The following is a 20,176-nucleotide window of genomic DNA, read 5'->3' on the forward strand; positions in this document are numbered from 1 at the left end:
CATTTATATAATTTACCAGGTGATGCACACCCCCCCCACACCCAGCACCACACGTGTGTCCTGTGCTATCTTCACATGCCTGTAGTGGGGCCTTCGGGGTTGGGAGCTGGGGTTTGGGGGATTGTAGTTCATCAGATTTTTTCTTATTGCTTTTCTTTCTCTTTATGAAAGGAATACTTAGTACAGGAAAATGTAGATTTTGAAAGTACTGAGAATAAAGGAGGAAATCCTGTGATTCAGATGGTAACATTCTTCTGAACATTCTTGTGTGTGTGTGTATGTAGTGTGCACACATGAAGAAGTATCTGTGTGCAATTTCACATAAACAACATATTTTCTCTCTCATTTTTTTTTTAGAGAGGGAGAAAAAGAGGGAGAGAGAGGAATATCGATCACTTGCCTCTTGTACACACCCTGACCGGGGACCAACCCCGCAGCCCCAGCATGTGCCCTGGCCAGGAATTGAGCTGCCGAGCCACACCGGTCAGGAACATGTTCTCTGTTTTACTCTGTTACTGAACTTGGTGTAACATTACGTGCATCTCTGCGTGTCCGGGCGTGTGGGTGTTTATCGTCCTAGTCGATGGCTCCGTGGAGCTCTGTGCACCCCAGATTTTTATCTGAGGACAAACTAGAGTCACACCTGAGGTTCTGGAGCATGCCCGGGCCACACTGCCCCTCTCCTGTCCCCTCAGAAAAGCAGAGTACAGGAGGAAAAGGGCGGCAGGGCCAGGATCCTGCTGAGAGTGTCCAGAGAGCCCGAAGGACGAGGTCCTCTGGCTGTGACCGCAGGCGAGAGCCTGGCGTCGCGATGTCGAAGGTCTGATCAGGGCCAGTGTGGGCTGTGGGGCCGGCTCAGTCACGTGTTCACTCATCATCCGGCAGGTCCTGTGACTGTCCTGGGGACAGGGAGGACAGCAGTGAACACGGTGGAATCATTCTTCACCCCTATGGAACTTCTGTTCTCACGGGGGAGAAAGACAACAAGAATGAAAAATTCGGAGGGTGATGGGCTTCTAACTGGAAGAACTGAACGCCTGGGAGATGGGGTGGGGGCGTCATTATTAAGGTGGGCAGCAAAGAGCTCTTGGAAATGTGAATCTTGAGCAATGAAAGAAAAATGTGATATGTCAGTATATTTGCCCATTACTTACTGTGTTAAAAATACACGTCAGTGAACATCCCTCCGGCCTGTGGCGAATGGCTGCTGACGCCTCACAGCTCCGTGTGGCTATAAGCAAAACTTGATTGCGGGGCGTTGATTGAGGCGTTGCTCTCCTCCGGGCTTCCTTATATTTACTTTTCTCTTTTTTAATTGAAATCTCAAACTGGGGAAACAAAAACCAGAATAGGTGCAAGGCTTAGGACGACACGGCTCCCACTGTTGTTCAGCTGTCCTCTCTCCGCCAGGCGGCTGGAGTTCTGAGTGCGGAACAGAACTGAGAACCCTGCCACCCAGAGCTGCTGTCCCGAGGGCTGATGTCACACAGCCCCAGTCCTGACGGGTGAGGGATGCAGAGGGTGCTTGTTTGTCTCACGGGCTCTGGCTAAGGACCACTCCTGAGTGACGGCTGGGCTGGCTGGGGACAGTCACGTCCCCCCAGGGATCCGAGGGGCCAGGTGTTGATTGCTGCAGGGCCTGTTCTCTAGTTAACATCTTTCTCTCTTTTACTGTCTTGGGCTGTTGGCCTCATGCAGGTGCGGACGACGGGACCCAGGGAAGTGTGCCTACCATCCGCTTGTGTCTGGAAGGGCCCTTCTCCCCCTCCTTGCCCAGCCTCTATGTGGCCCGGCTTCTCCAGGCTCAGAGTGTTTGGTTGAGCAGAGTGTGTGCTCCAGGTGAGTTGCATTTGGAGGAAATCAGTTGGATTTCAGAGGGAAATGGCAGAGGAAGCTGTGTGACCTACAGAAGGAGGGACAAGGGCCCTTGGGAAAACCAGGTCCTGGTCTGTGCAGGACACTCCTGTCTGAGCCTAGGGGAGGGTTTGGCTGGAAGCTTCCAGAATCTCCTTAGGTGCTAAGGTGGCATCACCCAGTTGTCAGTGGAAGAGCTGAAAGCATTTTTCCTGTAACACACATTGTCTACCAAATAGGTTTGCATGGTCTCCACAACGCACTGTGTAACATTTGGAATGAGACGGTCCTAAGATATTCCCACAGAAGCTGTTTAAGCCAAGGGGCAGCTGGGAGTCAAGTCTGACTTGGAAAGTGAGCACGTTTATGGCGTTTGGGGGGGAACCACCTGCTGGTTCCTTACAGTTGCACGTTACTGCCTGGGTCGGGGGAGAGGTTCTTCCCACTCTCTGCCCTGCTACCTGCCTTCTCTGTGACTTCCCATTTCAGTCCCTTGTCATCCACAAATCAACCCTCTCCCCACGCTGGGCCAGCTGGGCTCCGAGGCCTCCCTGGGAGATGCCGCTGTGGGTCACAGGCGGCAGATTCTGTGGTTTGGGGGTCGTTCTCCCTCCCTGGAGGAAGCACACTGAGGTTGCTGCACGGCCATGCGGGGAGAGGAGGGGAGCCCCAGTCACTGCCTGCCTGCCCTCCTCTGCCCAGGTGGGTGCTTGACCTTGGCGCCATGATTGAGAGAGTGAACATTGACACAATGATGCTCATCTGTGGCGGCTTATTGATCGCCGCGTTTTTCCTCTTGTGCTGTTTCCTCTGTGTCTACTGCAAGCTGGCCAGCGTCTTGAGGTGAGTGAGTGGGTGGGAGGGAATGAGACCCCTCCCGTGGGACACCTGGGGCTCTCTGCCAGGGCAGGGCCACTCCTTGCCCTGGGGCCACACCCTGACTGGGGTCAGGGGCAGAGGGCAGGTCTGAACAGGCAAAGGCAGGTGAGTACAGGACCTTGGCTTCTTCTCCTCCCGGCTTGGGTTTGTGGGCTCACAGGGGAGAGTTGTCAGCCCGGCGGGCAGGTGGCTCTGTGTGTCACTGCTCCCTGCTGTCCCCTGACCTCCTGGAGTGCACCCTCAGCTGTTGGACTCACCCCAGGGGCGGGCCCTCCCTGCACCTCGGGCACTGCAGACTGAAGACTGCGGGCAGGCCGAGTCCCTGAGTCTCTGCCTCCCGTACACTCAGAGGGCAGGCTGAGCTGGTCTCCCCTTGACTGAGCTGGTCTCCCCTTGACCGTGTTCACTCATTGCCCGTGGCCTTGGGGACGGTGAAGTGGGCCTGTAGGACTGTGAAGATCCTGGGGATGCCTGACAGTGGGGTGTAGGTCAGGGTGATACCTTGGAGCTTTTTTCAAAGCATTTCTCACTTTATGTGGAGCAGAGACGCAGCCTTCCCTGAGGGGAAATGAATGTGGTGAACCGGGGGGTCCTGGGGAGTCCCAGATCCGGGGCTCATGGCCTGCGGCCCTTCCCACCATACCAAACTGGCACCAGGCACTGAGCGGGTCAGACCGGCCACCCCGGGGCCAGGCCTGTAGCGTCCCTGGAGTTACTTTACCCTTACTTAACTTTCATACAAACGTTGGGAAGGACTGGGTAAGAATTCGGGGGACAAGTCAAGGCACAGCCTTGGGCTGCGGTCACATGGCCTGATTTGCCCAGCTGAGAACAGACGTAAGAAGTGGGCTTTAAAAAAGAAATCTAATCTGTGCTTTTCATAAAACCCCCGAAGGAAACTGTGACGACCAGCAGCGCTGACCGCCGAGGCCGGTGACTCGGAGTGGAAGGCGGCCATGCTGGGGCGCTGCCCTCTCCGCACTGGCCACTGTCAGTGCCCCTGGACCCGGCTGCAGAGGCTGTCCCCCAGAGAGGCAGGCTCCCCCGCGCCTCCGGGCCACGGGCCGCCCCCCAAAGTACAGGCGTCCATGCCGAGCTCAGTTGCCTTCTGACTCCGTTCTTTGCAGGTGTTTGGGGCCCCCAAAGGCTGGAGCCACGCTGTCCCTGACCCCCAGGCCCTAGTGCAGATCAGAGCCCAGACTCACCGGGGGTCGGGGGGTTGTGGTGGGCAGGGAGGGTGACCGAACTGACCTCTGTCAGTCTGTTAACACTTTTCACTAGGTAAACCTTGAACCTCGAGACACAGCAGCAAAGCCTGAGCCGTGTTAGTTTCCCTTATCGGTAAGAACATGTGGCACGAACACCAGGCTGCTCACTGGTCACCAGCGCTGCGCTCCGGACCTGCTCCGGGCAGCAGGAGCCCCTTCCCGAGTTGCTGTGGAAACACCCAGGAGGGCAGCGCTCAGGCCTCTCTGAGGGAGCTCAGAGGGCAGGAGTCCTGGGCAACTGCGACCCGGCTCTGGGAGTCTTTTATTTCCGACCCTCCTCCTGGGGACATGCTCCTTCCCTGTCTTGAGCTTCCAGAAGCTTCTGGACTGTTACCTTCTCGTTCCCACCCAGATCCATCCTTCAGGGGTCCTCATCTGTGGCAGCTCAGCAGGGGGATGGGGCAGGGGTGGGGCCAGGGCCACACAGAGCCAGGGGAGAAGAGTGACCCAGGTTTCAAGGGCTTGTTTTCTCCGTGTGGGGAATTCTGCGTGACTCACACTCCAGGGCTTTTCCCTGAGTTCAGGGCATTGACTGGGTGCCCACCCTGTGACTGACGTCAGGACGGAGAGGGCTGCTCTGTTCCTCATCCTCTGCCCAAACGCCCCACACCTGCAAGGGGTACATCTTTGGTGACCAGAGAGTGGGGCCCAGGTCCCTGAGCACGTGGCCTGGGCTCGCCTGTGACCAGCCGGTTCCATCTCTGTGCCAGGCAGCCAGCCTCTCTTCCTGCCTGAGTCTGGTCAGCCTCCAGACCTCCCAGCTCAGGGGTGCTCCGGCCGAAGGCCTGTGTTCCTAGGAGCCCCACTAAGTGGAGGGTGGGTCTGACTCCCCTGCACAGACACCGTTCTAGAACCCTCCTGCAGCTCTGGTCAGCAGGTCTGCACCTGGCCCCGCCCCTCGCAGTCCTGTGAGTGGCCTGGGTTCCATTGCCCAGTTTTCTTTGCGTCATGGACCCACCGGCAGGGCGGTTTGGAGAGACGCCGTAGGGGGAGGCCTGTCACTAACCACTGACGCAGAGGCAGGTGAGAAGGCTGACTTTTTCTGTAAGGGCTTTGCGCGCCTCCCAGGCACTGGTGTGCCTGCTAACGAGACTTGAAGAACAGCTGCCAGGGCAGCTGTGTTTCTGCAGCTTCTATAGTTTTTATCAGTAGTTTTTGAAATTAAGACTTCTAGTGCTGTTAAGGATATTAAGGCCTTTTTGTTACAGTTACATTTGAAACATTTCCTAATTTCACAAATTGTCAATCTATAAATAATAGGGATATACACAGTTCAAAACTATGTTGATTTTTTAAAAAGATCCAGTAATAAGTATATGAGGAAGTTATAGTATCCAAAGATTTTCCTTGTTGATGTTTGCTTTGCCAATTCAACGCAATTTTATTATTTAGGATTTGATTTGATTGTAATAGGAATCTCAAAACAGTGGCTCACACAAAAGTAGTTCACATTTCTCTTACATTCAGGAGTTCAGTAGCATCCCAGGGTCATCTTGTTCTGCTAAGCTTCCTTCCCCAAGGTCGTGCCAGAGCCCAAAAGGGTTGCTGGAGCTCCAGCTCTTATGTCTGCATTCCAGGAAACAGGAAGGAGGATGGGTCTCTCCTGCCCTGACTGACTGGGCTGCAGTTACATTTCTGAAGGAAGCCTCTGTATCCGACAGGGCTGTCCGCAGCACACAAAGCGGAACTTCAGGCCCATTTCACAGGACGAATAAAACCACTCAGAGCAGAGCTCACCCTTCACACCAGGTCTGCTGGTGCTCAGAACGTGGGCACGTCGGTTTCCTCCCCGACACAGCTCTGCCTTGGAAACGACACACGGCCAGTGACAGCCCCAGTCCGCACGGCCACAGTGTGGCTCACTGGACAGCTCCCTGTCACCAGAGGATGCCCTGTTGCAGGGCCTGGGAGCTGTGTGCACCGGGCAAGGGTCCGAGTAGCCTCCACAGAAGGAAGTGACACGAATGTGCCATCATCCCCTGGTCCCATCCTGATCACTGGTGTGCAGGTGGCTTCATGCAGGCGTGTGGCAGGTGTTGGAGGGCTGTGCCTGTCAGTCCACAGGCAGCAGCCCGCTGTCCTCTGCCTGCAGGGAGCCCAGGACTGCCACGGGCGGCCTGTTCAGCAGCGGGGAGGCTGCAGCGCCCTCCGGAGGCCCTCGGCCAGGGCTCGCGGTGTGGGGCTCTCCGCCGTGCAGCTCACAGGCAGGCCCTGGGCAGCCAGGGCGCGGGCGGTGGTGGGGCCGATGGCTGCGAACTGCGGAGAGGAGAGGAGGGCCTCAGTGCACCTGCAGGCATTGGGGTGGGGCCGCTGCGGGGCCAGGTGTGCAGGGGCTGTCGGACACCCTCCCGTCACGACGCCGCTCCGCCCGAGAGCCGGCATGTGACAACGCTTCCTGAGTGAAGCCGGCTCTAGGGTGGCACAGTGCCTTCGCCTCCATACCACAGTCACGGCCTCACCGCCAGCCCAAGCGAGACGGTGCCCTGCCTGCAGCTCGGGGAGCTCGGAGTCACCCGCCGCCTTGGCTGCATTCCGGAAGCCTTAGCTGTGTGTCTCGTGTCTGGGGCCCTGGGGGGTGGCAGGCAGGTGCCACACAGAACACAGTGTGGCAGGGATGGTGGCCGTACCCCCAGAGAAGCAGAGCAGTCAAGACCAGCCCCTGGGGCGAGGGTCAGGACCACCTCCCTGAGCCCTACATTCCACCTGTGACCCTGGGGACCGGTCCTGGTGCCCCGGCGTGCTGAGAGGCCCACGTTCTGAACAAAGGGAGGGCCGGCAGTGCTGTCCCCTGAAGGGGACAACCATCAGGTTGTCCTACGGGTCCAGGTGACACGCTGCAGCCCCCCAGTTCAAAGCCACTGCCACTGCAGGCACCTCGAGGGCTGTGATGTCATGGAGACCCCAACATACACAGTCCCTGAGGAGTGTGAACGCAAGTCCTCCGAGTCAAAAGACGTGGAAGACGGGGATGCTTTTCAACAACAGATCGTTTCAAGACGTTTGCTGGAGAACCGCCTGAGCCGAGTGAGGAAGCGGCTCAGGGCGGCCAAGGGCGTCATCTGCCAAGTGCCAGCTGGGCCGCAGGGCCGTCCTGCCACGGGGCGGCTACCCGGTCGGCAGGGCTTGGACTTGATTGGAAACTCGAGGATACTTAGCAAAACATTTTTAATCTGAAAAAGACCCAAAGCACTGAGGACCTCACCTTAATCTGATTGATGTAGTTACCAGATAACTCTTGAATATGCTTCAGACTGTAAGCGAGGCCAGAGGGACTGAAAAATGTGATGCTGGCTGGCATGCCCTGCGGGGAGAGAGCAAGCTCAGCCCTTGTGAGGGGCCCGGAGGGACAGGTCCCCAGCCCGTCCCCATGAACCCGAGACTCCCAGGCAGTCAGGCGGGTTCCCAGCAGGCAGGTTGCTGGTCAATGCCGGCCCTCCTCATCCACGAAGACCAAGTTCAAAAGGGGGTCTGTTTTGAGCATGGGGTACGATCAAGAGGCTGGGCACAGCTCCTTGGTCACTCTGTGGCCCCTGGTCTGGCCTACCTGGTCCAGGACATGGGCCCCATGTGCCCAGCCGAGGGGACAATGCCTCTGGTACATGTGGCCAAAGTGGCACTGATCAAGTGCGGGGCCCCCCAGCCCTCCAGGAAGCAGACAGACAGTGGACACACGTGACCTCATACCCCAGAGGAGCCGGTGCTGAGGGGCAGGGAGGCGGCTCACTGAATCCCGTTGTGGAAAACATCCACCAACTCAAATGACCACCTTCTGTGCTCCCGCCTAAAGCCTCCGAAGGTCCCGTGGCCCACCGATTCCCCCCAGACTCCTTGGGGGGCGCAGGAGGCCTTCCTCTCCCGGGACAGCTCCCCCAGGGCCACGCCGAGGAAACACACATCGGGCCACTGTTTTGTTTCAGACTTACTAGGTCCAGGTGCTGCATGAAGCACTTGGTGAACACTGTCTCCTTTAATCCTTAGGAACCGTGCTAGCCAGGTCTATTCCCGGTTCGCAGACACAGAGAGGAAGCCCCCGAGAGGTCACGTCCTCAGCCACACCACTGGCTGGTGGGCGGGACCCCGCCAGGAGGCCAGGCCTCACCCCTGCCTCCACCACGCACACCCCCCTTCCCTAGCTCTGCCTGGACTGCACCCACCTGCTCGGAGTAGTAGCTGGTCAGGTTCACTTGGATTCCTGGGTGGGGGGTCTTCTGGTAGACAGTGAGGCTCTCCAGGGGGATCCCTGCCCACATCAAAGCCAGGAAATGGGGTTACTGCCCTGGGGACACCAGGCGTCTGCGCCACGGGGTGTCAGCAGGGACCCCTGACCCCACACTGTCCTGAACAAGCACACTCATCTGGCCCTGTGCAGCCTGCTAAGCAGGAGTGGCTGGGGGCGGTGGCTGAGACAGGGTGGAAGGGCAGGGGCCCTGAAACCAAGGGCTCCCTTCATGCCCACGGGTGCCTTTTGTTCCCACAGCGTGTTTAGAGGCAGAGGCTAACGTGGGTGGCCAAGACGCGCTCGCTCTCCATTCAGGACAGCAGGTGAGTGGCACCGGGCCTGCGACGCTCCTCGGTAGTGCTGTGTGCGGACCGTTGGAGGTGCAACAGCAGGGCTGAGCAGACCAACTGCAGTCCCAGGGGCCCGGTGCATCTGGAGACCTGTGGCTCCACGGGGAGAGGGCAGTGCACAGAGAGCACAGGGCTCTCGGGGCTCCCACAGCTACGGGAAAGTGGAGGGAGCTCGGGTCTGCTTTCCTCTCACCCTAAAGTACACAGTCCAGACGCCTGACGACCCTCCCTGAGCTCCCAGACCCACAATGTGACAGGAGTGCAGGTGACGCCTGCGACTGGGCAGTCAGGGCAGCTGGAAGGCTCCAGGGGCAGGGGCACAGCTGCTTTCTGGACAGCGGGAGCCCGGGAGCCTGGGAGCCCGGGGGATGAGCTGCAGGACGCTGCAGTCACCAGAGTTCAGCTCCATCCCCAGGTTTCATTTACCAGCGGACCCTGCCCTGGGGTGACCTCCACACCACCCCTGCACCTCGGCTGTGACAGTTCAGTGACACTCTGCATGCGCCCAGCTGCTGGGTCCCCTGGCAAGAGCAGGTCTACTGGCAGGAGCCAGGAAGCGACGCCTCCATGCTGGGCCAGCCGGGGCCTGCTGGCCGTGTTCTCTGCAGGACTGGCTGCCCCGCTGACCACGGAGGCTCCCCCCGGCAGACCTCGGGGGGGTGGGGGGGCAGTGCGTGCTCGTCACCTTTGTCCTTGAGCATTTTCGGCAGGATCTCTCCTCTGAGGGCTCCACAGGGGAACAGAAGCGGCAGCGCCGAGGACTCCCCTGCGAATAAACGACCGGACGTCGCACGGCTCTGCAGAAACACAGGGTGGCTGCCTGCTCTGCTCCTCAGGCCTCGGTTCTAGCGACTGCAGGGGGACTGACCACGTCACATGATGGTCACAGGGGCAGCGCGGTGCAGGTGCCTGGAAAGCTGACAGCCACACGAGCCTGGGTCTGCTGTCAGCTGTGCTCCCATGATCCCCCTCCCCTGACGCGGCCTCTGGGCAGCAGTCACTGTTTAGAATGCAGGCCTCGCACCTCAGCTGGAGCTAGAAGGTTAGAGTCAGGCCTGGCGCCGGCACCGGAGCAGACGTGGTCCGAGTGTGGTCCACCTCTACAGGGGCCGTGTGTGGCGTGGCTCTGCGGCTACCGCCAACGAAGACGAGCTGCGTGCCCACTGCTGTCTTGGCCAGGACAGCGGCCGCCAGCCAAGTGCCCAAGGGGCTTTCTAGCAAGCCTAACCAGAGGTGTGGGGTTGGGGGGGTGGCCTTTAGAAAATTCCAGAATCCACCCCTCGCGGCATCTCTTCTGCAGGTCCAGCAGAGTACTGCGTCACTTCTCGAATGCTGGCCACTACTGGGGAGACAGGGGGCTTAGCCCTTGCCTCCAGGACAGGGCCGGCGCCTTGTTCTCACTGCTCACCAGCGCCCAGCAGCCAGCTCTGCGGGCCCACAGCTCAGCAGGCATCAGAGGAGAGCACGGCCCAACCTGCACTGGGAAGAAAACCTGAAACTGTCCCACTTGAAAGTTCTTCCCCGCGAGGGGAAGTCTACAGCAAAGCTGTCCCGGGAGCTAACCCCCTCAGGAAGTCTAGGCGGACACAGGCAGACCCTGACGTTACTGCGGGTCGGGTCCCAGACCACGGCCGTTTGGTGAGTTGTGATCTTCTGCTGGTGGAGGGTCCTGCCTTCAATTTGTAACCAGATCCCTACCGCACAATGGAGCGAGGCACAGTGAAACAAGGCCTGCCGGAACCCACTCCTTTTTGGGTGGTAATAAGCTTACCTGCGGATTTTTAGGCCAAATGGGCCAGTGCCTACTGTGTCCATATAAAGCTGGCCGACTGCAGAGGTGAAACGGGGCCTCCCCAGGGAGACAGGGTGAGACAGGGGCCTAGCAGGGGTCTAGCCCGACGCAGAGATGGTCAGGTTAGATGGGTGGCGGGGCGCAGAGGCCCCTCTCCATTCCTTTAGCAGGAAGGAGGTCTGGACCATAGGTCTGTCAAGGCTGAAGACAGAAAAGGCACTGAGAACCCTGCGTGCTGTGCAGCTGGGCGGGGGCTCAGCACAGGGTCGCTGCACGTAATCACAGCCCCGAGATGACTCTGTAAATGCCACGGGGGGTGTGCATGCCTGTAAAACCCCAACCACTTGGGGGCTGCAGTGTTCTCTCCCTCCGCCTGCCTCTCTCGGGCGCTGCAGTGAACACCAGGTCGGGCAGGCAGTGCGCACGGAACTGTCGCTGATCAGGACCGTGAGACTGACAGGCCGGACAGGAAGAGGAGCCCAGCGAGTCTGCTGTTTTGTGCGTCAGCTCCGAGTCCAGGGGGACGTTTGGAACGGACTGCAGCTCTGTCTGTCTGCCCTCATCTCTCTCTCTCTGTTAAAACTAGCTTTTACTCTGTAACCTGCATTTTCTTTCCCACCACAGGAGACATCCGGGGAGAGAAGGAGCATTGTCTATCAGAACAATAAGCTATCAAATTAAATTAGTTAATAGCTTTAAGCGCTTCCAGTGGAGCCTGTCTCGTAGTAAGTAGGTGTCAGGTGAAATAAAGCAGCAATAACTGTGAACTGGCCTGTGTACTCCAAGCATTGGAAATAGATTCTTAGCTTTTAAAATTAAGCTTCAGAGATAACTGGGGGATAAATCCTAAACACCCTGGTAAAACCAAGGTGAATGTCCTTGCTGGAAGTCAAGATGGGCTCTTATTTGGGTATTTTAATTGCAAGCTGAAGCTTTATGAGGGCCCACAGACACGCTGGCAACACATCAGAGCAAGTAACTAAGCCTCCGTAAAGAACGCTGGCCAGCGGCCTCCGAGGCAGGGGCAGAACGTGTTCCTATCTGCCCTCCGAGCGGCAGCTCTGGGGACTGAAACACGAGGGTGGCAGCCTGGAAGCGACACGGGCACCTGCCTGGCACCTGCACAGGGAACCCCGCCCGACAGCTCTGGGCCTGCCGGTGAGGCAGGACGCCGTCCATCTCCTTCCAGAACCGTGGCGGCCGCTGTGCGCACCTCCATGTCCCCTGCCTGGGAACAGGCTGGGCCACCTGTTCCAGCATGGAGCTCCCAGCTGTCCCGCCCACGGGACCAATAACTCAGCTTCTTAATCCCACCGGATGGGATGGCAAAAGCTACCATTTACACTGATTTCCAGTTTAAAAAGGGGCTTGGATGTGTTTAATGGTGACCATGGCCCCTTGAAAGGACGACAAACAAAGAGCCTAGAGGCGGGTCATCGCCCACCCTCTGCGTCCTGGCCAGTCCCCTCAAGACCTGCCCGATCACAGGGCCCCCGACCCCAGAGAAGACCCAAGTGGTTTGCTTTCCACTGGAACTGTCCCCGCCTTTCGGTGCAGGGGTGGCGGGCCAGGGGCTGCATCGCAAGCAGGCAGACATGGTCCCTGGTGGCTCATGCTTGGCACCTCAGCCAGGGTCACTGCAGAGAAGGCACCCGTGACAGACTCCTTTCCCTCGGTGGCAGGTGTGAGACCAGCAACGAACGCCAAGTGGGCTCCATCCGGAGCAGCCTTTCTCTACTTACTGGAACAAATGTACTCCGCCAGCTTCTCTGCGTTGCCACAGTTTTCTCCTTCCGTATCCAGGCCCATTTTGTTCACTGGAAAACAACAAAAAGTACGTTTCTTTGCACAGCTGTTAAAGCCCCTCTGTTCCCCTGCTGTCCTTTCCATGTGCAAACAGGAAGGCACGTGCCTCACACATCGCAGAGAGATCTGAAGTGTGGGCGCTGGGTCCGGGCGGGCGCGGAGTGTGGAGCCTCTCTGAGAAAGGCGCCGCCCACTCGAGACCGGCTCACACGGAGCTGCCACTTTGCTGGCCACACCCTCAGCCTTCAACTTACAGACCATGGCAACCGTGGGTTCGGAGTCCAAGATAAAGGAGGCCCCTGCAGCTGGGCGTGAACTTTGTCCAGGAACAGGGCCCTCCTTTGCTTAAGCTGCGCTGCCAGCCCTCCTGTCGGACTAGGAAGGTCTCAGCGCAGGGCACGTGAACGGGGAGGGGCCTACCTATGCGCAGTGAGGCCGGAACTGCACTTACAGCCTGTGCTCCTTCCCAAGTTCCCAGAGGGCAGCAATCCAACCACCGGCCCCACCCCCAGGTGGTGGTGAGGGGCAGGATTCTGAAAATTCCTCTCTAACTAATGGGCTGGTTCCCCTGGCAACCAGGCCCAACTTTAGGGCCTGGTGAAGTAAAAAGTCAGCCCATTAAAATAAACTCAGATGGAGGTGAAAGGGGTTTGTTATGAATAACAAAAGGGTATTCCCAGCCGCGTGCCAGGAGCAGGGATGAGACCCAATGCACATTTCTCATTGGGAGTCACAGCACCACTGTCATCGTTTGGGTTTATTTCACCTCGGCGGCTTACCCAGAGAAGCGGTGGCATTTCCGACCACGTACACCGACTTAGCATTCCATTTCCCCTTCAGAGACTCCGTCCAGACTGCAACACATGAAACTGTCTGTGGGCTGCAAAGACCGCAGGGGCCGTGCAGACTGCCACCCAAGACAGCTCGTTTCTCCTGAACCTCGTGGGCAAAGCAAACCAGTAATAAGCAGATTTTTTTTAAACTCCATTTTCAAACTGCTCATGTTTTGCAGGCAAATTAAAAAAAAATCACTTTGGTAAATGTTTCAGGGTGCCTTGCTTGAAACAGTAAGTCATTTCCAGAGTTGGCACTCGAAGCATGTTTAACGTGCACTAGAAAATAAACATAACTGGAAGAATCAGTGTGTGTGGCTGATGTTAAAAAACCCTCTGGGGACAGAGACCGGCACTGACCGGTCCTGAGGGAGGCCTGACCACCTGCTGGTGAGCACTCGGCCTGCCGGGCTGCCGCTGAGCCCTCCCTGTCGCCAGAGGGCTCAAGGCTGGCGTGTCCCTCTGTGTGGGACCTCATGACACTGCTCATAAAAGTCTTTTCCTGTTCCCTTCCGAGGTTACGAACATCAGGTAACTTGGTACCTAAATGCTTTTTGAGCTAAAAATCACTGCAACTTTCCAACCCGAAGGGCAGCGTGTCTGGGATCTCCCAGAAAGACCGGGGGCCCTCACCTCTGGCTTTGCTGTCTCTCTGCAGGCACAGCTCCACAGCGTCCACGGCTCTGGGGCTGGTGAAGATGAGTCCCCCGTAGCGTTCTGGCTGGGACAGCTGCACAGCAGACAGGACACCGGTGCGCCATGGAGGGCTCCGCTCTCCAGGCCCCGGGACGCCCGGAGCTCACAAGATGCCAGGTGAACCGGTTTGTCCCGTGCGTCCACCCACCCATCCACTCGGCACGTGCCGGGAGCTGAGTGTGTGCCCTGGCCTCTCCTAGCCTTTGGGGTTCGGGGGTTCACTGTCCAAAGCACTTCCCTCAAGCAGCTCAGTGCCCTCGGGTGCTCGGGGGTGGTGGTGGGTGGAAGGGGCGCAGAGAGGGGCTGGGGAACTGCGCCTGGGCTCGGACGGGAGGGCAGACTTGAGCTGCACCTGTGATAAAACGCAGCACTCACTGGCGCAACGTCCACGCTGAAGCCCCGACCTTCAAAGACAATGGTGATTACCCTATTGATCAGGCATCTGCACCCAGCACCAGGCTGTTGTGTCCCATCTCTCCACTGCTCTGTGACAGGCCCTGTGAGAGGGGAACCTGTTCTCCCCTGTGGGAGGGGGTGGTGGGTGCGTTTTGCACTCACGGCATCACCGGAGCTCGATGCATGGAGCTCAGAAAGCCACTCATCCCTCCTGGGGCAGACGGGCCGGTGGTGACACAGAGGCTCCTGCCAGGACTTGGGGGTTTTCTGACCATGAGGTCCTAGAAATGATCTCAAATGATGAGGTCCTTTGTTCCCTTTCTGAGCTGTTTACCGCCCTTGTGTTGTCCCTCCACAGGCAGGCCCCGGCACAGGGACATGACAGAGGCCAGCCCAGTGTGCTAAGCTGCAGGAATAATCGGGTACTCAGCTCAAACTGAAGGGAGAGAACTGGAAGGCTTGTCATAGAGTGGCGGGCAGGGCTGCGCTGCACTGAACACGCATGGTGCCTGGTGAGTGGGGCAGTGAGCCTTCAACTTGAAACACCCAGCAGGCTTTCCTGGGACTGTCCTGGCGGGCAGGGTCGGTCACTCCCGCGCTGGGCAGCCAAGCTGAGGCTGTGGGGGTGTGTCCTGGTCTTGAATCTCAGCACTGCCTCTTATTTGCTGGAGGCCTCGGCCAAGTTGCCAAATCTGGGGCTCAATCTCCAAAACAGGAAAACTAATACCTACTCGGCTGCTTCACAGAGGACAGGACGTGGGGAGGAGGGCAGATGAACTGGGTCTGATCCCCTGTGAGCAGCACCCTCCAAGTCAGGGTGGGGGAGCTGGCGGAGGCTGGGCCCAACAGCGCCTGTCCTGGAGCTGGCAGGGCTGTGCTACCCTCTTTAGAAGCCGGGGAGTAAGAAGGGAAAAGAGAAGATCTCCCCAGCTCGGGCTGGCCGGGACCCTATAGACACCACGGGTGTCTCCCTGTCTCCCTCTGAAACTACGGTGCCTGGACCCTGGCAGGCCTTACCTTCTCCGAGAGACTGGGAAGAGCCAGAAACTCGAACGATAAAACAGGGATCAAAGTAGCATCCAGTCCACAAAATCCTAATTCCTGCGAATGAAAGAACGTGGTTCTGGGTTGGCCAGGGCGCTTTGGGAAACAAGGAATCACGTTAACAGCTTGTTCTGGGCCAACTCCTCAGTCTTAGCAGACCCCGCCCCCAACTGCACTGGTAAGGCAGCACCGAGCTTTCCCGGACCAGGAGTGTGCGCACTCACCCTGATGTACGGGTCCTGGCCACCGTCATCCTCCTTGGCATCTTTCAGTAACAGGACCTTCATTATTGCCTGGCAGTCCCCACAGGGTGCTGCGGCAGAGCAGGGAAGCAACCTTCGTTAGAGCTCAGGACTCCCCAGGCCACGGAGGACGACAGGAGCATCGGAGGAAGGTAATCAGCTGCTGGCCGACGCGGCCTAGCCCCCTGCACAGGCTGACTCAGCGCTAATGGGCTGGCTCCTCCGGGTGACTGTCACTGATAAGGCAGAGGGACAGCATGCTGGCACTCGATACCACTTGGAAAGGCAGATGTGAGCCATCAGGGAAAGCCAGCGTCCTAGCCAAACAGTCCAGGCTAACAGAAGTGATGCGAATTCTGGGTTATATCAGTCACAGACAGAGAAATGGGTGTGGAAGGGAACGGGTCATTACTTCCCTGTAAAGACGCACGTACTAAGTTGCTTGGAAGCTCCTTCGGAAAGAATTCTATGGACTCTCCTACTTTGTAAGTGACATTTCTAAACGTTGGCAAGTGTCATGAGATAGTCTTTCAAGTACTTTCTAACAGTCTAGGAAACAATCTGTCAGTACATATCAAAAGCCTTATATACTTCATACCCATTCTTCCTATAACTTCACAACTAAGAATAAATACTAAGGCACTACTCGCAAATGTGTGCAAAGATTAACACAGGGATGCTCAGCCTGCTGTTCTCGAGACATAAATGGCATATGGCTCAAAACAAATTGCTTTGTATCTAAGCAACCAAACCTGGGTGGACAAATAACTATGAAATCAAGTTCTAATTATTGCTGCTGTTGCGCTCTTAGCTAGAGATTGGGATGCGGCGATGTGGGCAGTGTTGCTGCTGTCGTTTCCGGAAGCTACCCCAAAGGTGTCTCACACAGGAAGCAGAAACCCGCCTTTCCGCAGCGGCCACCCCGGCGTCAGCCCGGCCAGGCTGGAGCCCCCACTCACTCTCGAAGGCCAGCGCGGTGTTGCCGGGAGGTGTGGGGAGGGGTGATGAGGCCCATCGTGAACTGACTTTTATTACTTACTTATTTATTTTTTAAAAGATTTTATTTATTTATTTTTAGAGGGGAAGGATGAGGAAGAGAAACATCAATGTGTGGTTGCCTCGAGTGCGTCCCCTGCTGGGAACCGGCCTGCAACCCAGGCATGTGCCCTGACTGGGAATCCAACTGTGATCCTTTAGCTCGCAGGCCCACGCTCAATCCACTGAGCTACACCAGACTGTGAGCTGACTTTTAGTAAGACGCGTCGCCCTGGATGACCCGGGTGGGCCAACTCGGGCAGTGGAAAGGTTTCCCTGAGGAGGGAGCCCTCCTGCGGGCACAGCCTCGGGGTCCCGCCCTTCTCCCCAGCTTGTGCGTGGGCTTCAGACTAACTCAGTGCACACGTCAACTCCTTGCCCTAGGCACAGGGTCATGAAGACCCCACTGGCTCTGTCCACCTGATTGACGCCGACTGACATACCGGGAACCTGGTGTGTCCCTGAGTGGCATCTTCTGCCAAAGCGTAAGTCTTTCCAGGACACACAAAGCAGGCAACTACTGTGGGATTAAAAAGTGGATGCTTACAGCTGTTGGAAGCAGGCGTCCCGCAGCCATGGACCTCTACTTGGCCTGCCTGCGGCCCCGCCAGGGTTCTGGGCCCAGAGGTACAGATCTCGAGCCTTCAAAGGGTGTGTCAGTGATACTCACAAACACCAGCAGCTAATCTCTGACTAAACCTCTCTCTCCAGTTCTCCACAGTGACACCTGGGATCCCCTCTGGGAGAGGAGGTGGGCAGTGCTCATCGGGAGCGGGGGACAAGGTCAGGTGCCACTGAGTGCTACGAGGTGATGGGGTACGGGGGACGGGGACGCTGATGCTGGTCACCTCTCCAGAGGACCTCTCTGAGAAGGTTGAGATCTGAATGTCAATAGCAGCTGAGACTTGGAGGTGACATGAGTTGGGATCTGAGGGACAATGGCCATAAGGAGAGATGTGTGAGCGGAAAGGGGCCCTGGTGTCTCTGGAAGGGGCGGGGAGGCCTGGCTTGAGTGGAAGCCTTTGGCTTCCATGGGAAACAGGGACCCACCGAGAGGGGTAGGCAGGAGTGGTGTCGGCGGCGGGACATACACTTGAGAAAGGCTGCGGGTTCCTGCGGCCAGGACGGCCACTGCTGAGGGTGAGACAACAGAGGCGGTGGTTTTAGCGGGCAGAGGTTCTGAGGTGGCTGGAGCAGGGACCCCTGTGACAGACGGGGAACTACTAGTGCAGTCCGGGGAAACCCTCTGTGACAGCCTGGTGCCTCAGAGCTCGGACCGGGGCAACGTCACAGCCTCTCTCCTGTGACTCCCACGGAGCTTGGGTTCGTTCGGTGTCCTCCTGTCAGCAAGTACTTAATGGACAGTGACTGTGTCATAGGGTAGAAAATACTTCCCAAGTAAGTAAAACTAGTGACTCGAGCTAACGGTGAGGATGGAGCCGGGGCGGCAGCCATCTGGGCCCTGAGTTAAGTTCCCCGGCTCCGTGCTGCATGTCCTCAAAGGACACACCGTGGGCAGCGCATTTATTCTCCGCTGCTCCTTGAATTCGCACTCAGACCGTGAGCCCTACGCTGGGGACTAATCAGAGGGCACAAGGCAAGGCTCCCCACCCCTTCCCCGATCAAAGCAATACACGCTCATTGTGGAAAATCTGTGAACTGCCAAAAAAAAAACACACTAGTTCCTCCAAAAACTAAAAACAGAATTGCCATATGATCCAACAATTCCATTTCTAGGTGTATGCTCAAAAAAAATTAAAGGCGGCGACTTGACAAGACATTTGCACACCCATGTTCATAGAGCACTATTCACAATAGCCAAGAGGTGGAAGGGACGCCAGAGTCCAGAGGGATGAATCCCATGTGGCCTATCTGTACCATGGAGGATTTTATTATCCAGCCTTAGAAAGGAAGTTCTGACGCACGCCACAATATAGGCAAACTTGAAAAACATCACACTACGTGCAATAAGCCCATGGCAGAAGGACAAACGTTCTACGCCATTTAACGCCATGTGCCAGTGTAGGCAGACTCAGAGGCGGGAAGTGAAGGGTGGCTGCCAGGGGCTGGGGAGGGGAGCAGGGGCCAGGGTTTAAGGAACTCCGAGTTTCAGTTTGGTAAGATGAAAAACTTCGGAGATGGGTAGGGCGAGGATGGCACAGCGGTGTGAATGTACTTGGTGCCACTGAACTGTACACTTAAAATGATTAAAATGGTAAACTTGATGTCATGTATTTTGCCACAAATAAAACACAGGAAGGGAGGACATTACCCATGATGCCCCAGTGTAACTATTGATACGCTGGCACCCTGCCTCCTGCAACTTTTTTCAAAGTTAGTCTTTGAACAGCTCTTCCTCACAGCTTCCTCTCTTGTACTTCATCAGGAGACGTTTTTGCACAGTTGCGGGGCCCAAAGGGGCGGCCACATTAAGCTCCTCCATCAGGGGTGGGGCCCTGCTTTGTAAGTACTCGAACATCCCCATTATGGCCTGGTAGACAGACTCAGGGAAGACGGAATGGAACACAATGGTGGGGACTCTGGGGACACTTAGGTTCCCTGGATTCCAACTCCTGCTGCTGAAGGATTACTGAGCAGAGGCTGTTACCACTGTCCTGCTGCAACCCCTCCAGCAGCAGCCACCCACTACTAGGGGCAGCTCATTACATGCACCCAACCCACTCGTCTCATTTTACCAAAGAAAAAGAGGAAGCTGAGGTCATTTCTAATTAATAACTTTCTTTCTAATTAACAGTCTTCACAGTGGGCTGCAAACTGGAAGCCTGCAGGATGAACCTGGCTGGCCAATAGCTTTTACTTGGCACAGGATTTAAAAATCAAGGTATTTCTTGTAAAATGTCAGAATTCCAGGTTCTCTTGAACTGTACAAATCTGCCAGCACTGGGCTGTCAGCTGTCAGCTACATCCTAGCTTGTCCCCTGCACTCTGTTCTCTCAAAACAGACTCTGGCCTGCAATTCAGACTTCTCCACTGGCCCTTGAGTATTTCAGGTCGATTCCTGATTTTAAAGAATCTTTCAGGAGAGTGGGCGAGGGGCAGGCGTTCGGATGTTTAATTACTGACAAGGCCGTGCCACCATCGTGCTGGGGACACACTTGCAGGGTCGGGCCTGAGCCTGGCGTGGGAGCACCGGCAAGATTCGGTGACCTTCCACTTGGGGCCGACCACTGCCCCAGGACCACGGACCACACCCAGGTCAGCAGCGACCTCGAGTTCCTCTCGCTACTAGTCTTGCACTCGCCAGTGCCGCAAATGGGCCCCTACCAGTGCGGAGGCCTCCATGTCCTCCTCGGTACCGTGAGCAGCGACACCTACCTACCTCGCCGGGCTGGTGTGGCCCGAAAGATCTAGGAACTGGGGCGTGCCCAGCGCCGTGCCCAGCGCCGCGCCCAGCAATCGGAAGTCGCTCAGCGAGGGGTGGTAACTCTCGATCCCAAACTGGAGGATGTAAGGATGCCCCGACTGTGAACCCGGTGGGAGGACCCCCTCATCAAGTGGCCAGAGCTGCCCTGGCGACAGGTCCAGCAAGGAAGGACTCAAGCAACACTACTTGAGCCCCGGGTCGTTTGCAGCTGGAGCTCGCGCATGCGCACGGACCTGCAGGTCAAAGTACAAACTGCAGTGACGGGTCGAACCACTGCGCGAAGGGGAGGGAGAGCCTTTGAGGGGATGAAGAAAGATGGAGGAAGGGAAAAATGCCAAAATAGGACCCCAGAACTGGGATTGACTCTCAGGAATCAC

The 20,176-nt window shown here is 57.1% G+C and overlaps 1 protein-coding gene and 1 long non-coding RNA gene across 10 annotated transcripts; one reads left to right on the forward strand and one right to left on the reverse strand.

The window, feature by feature from the left end:
* The first annotated feature begins 1,704 nt into the window (after positions 1-1,704).
* Positions 1,705-2,937, forward strand: LOC128627951 (uncharacterized). The gene is made up of 3 exons (XR_008392259.1): positions 1,705-1,839; positions 2,094-2,208; positions 2,557-2,937. It is a non-coding gene; the product is annotated as an uncharacterized LOC128627951 (long non-coding RNA).
* Positions 2,938-5,255: 2,318 nt separating this feature from the next.
* Positions 5,256-20,037, reverse strand: UROS (uroporphyrinogen III synthase). 9 transcript variants are annotated; one of them, XM_053668542.1, is made up of 11 exons: positions 19,755-20,030; positions 15,362-15,615; positions 15,111-15,194; positions 13,635-13,731; positions 12,948-13,022; positions 12,105-12,179; positions 9,256-9,336; positions 8,156-8,241; positions 7,925-7,997; positions 7,204-7,302; positions 6,169-6,257 (listed from the first exon to the last, which is right to left on the reverse strand). In XM_053668542.1, the coding sequence occupies exons 2-10, from the start codon at positions 15,422-15,424 to the stop codon at positions 7,223-7,225; spliced, it is 714 nt and encodes a 237-aa protein (XP_053524517.1). In that variant the 5' UTR covers positions 15,425-15,615; positions 19,755-20,030; the 3' UTR covers positions 6,169-6,257; positions 7,204-7,222. The 9 variants fall into 9 exon arrangements, with proteins under 9 accessions (XP_053524515.1, XP_053524516.1, XP_053524512.1 ...); XM_053668537.1 differs by lacking the exon at positions 7,925-7,997 and having other exon boundaries at positions 5,267-6,257; positions 15,362-15,450; XM_053668538.1 differs by lacking the exon at positions 7,925-7,997 and having other exon boundaries at positions 5,267-6,257; positions 15,362-15,450; positions 19,751-20,030.
* Between the last annotated feature and the right edge of the window lie 139 nt (positions 20,038-20,176).

This window comes from Artibeus jamaicensis, unplaced genomic scaffold, assembly GCF_021234435.1.
Source record: "Artibeus jamaicensis isolate MK-2021 breed Jamaican fruit bat unplaced genomic scaffold, CSHL_Jam_final contig_490, whole genome shotgun sequence".
In the NCBI taxonomy this organism is placed as follows: Eukaryota; Metazoa; Chordata; class Mammalia; order Chiroptera; family Phyllostomidae; genus Artibeus; species Artibeus jamaicensis.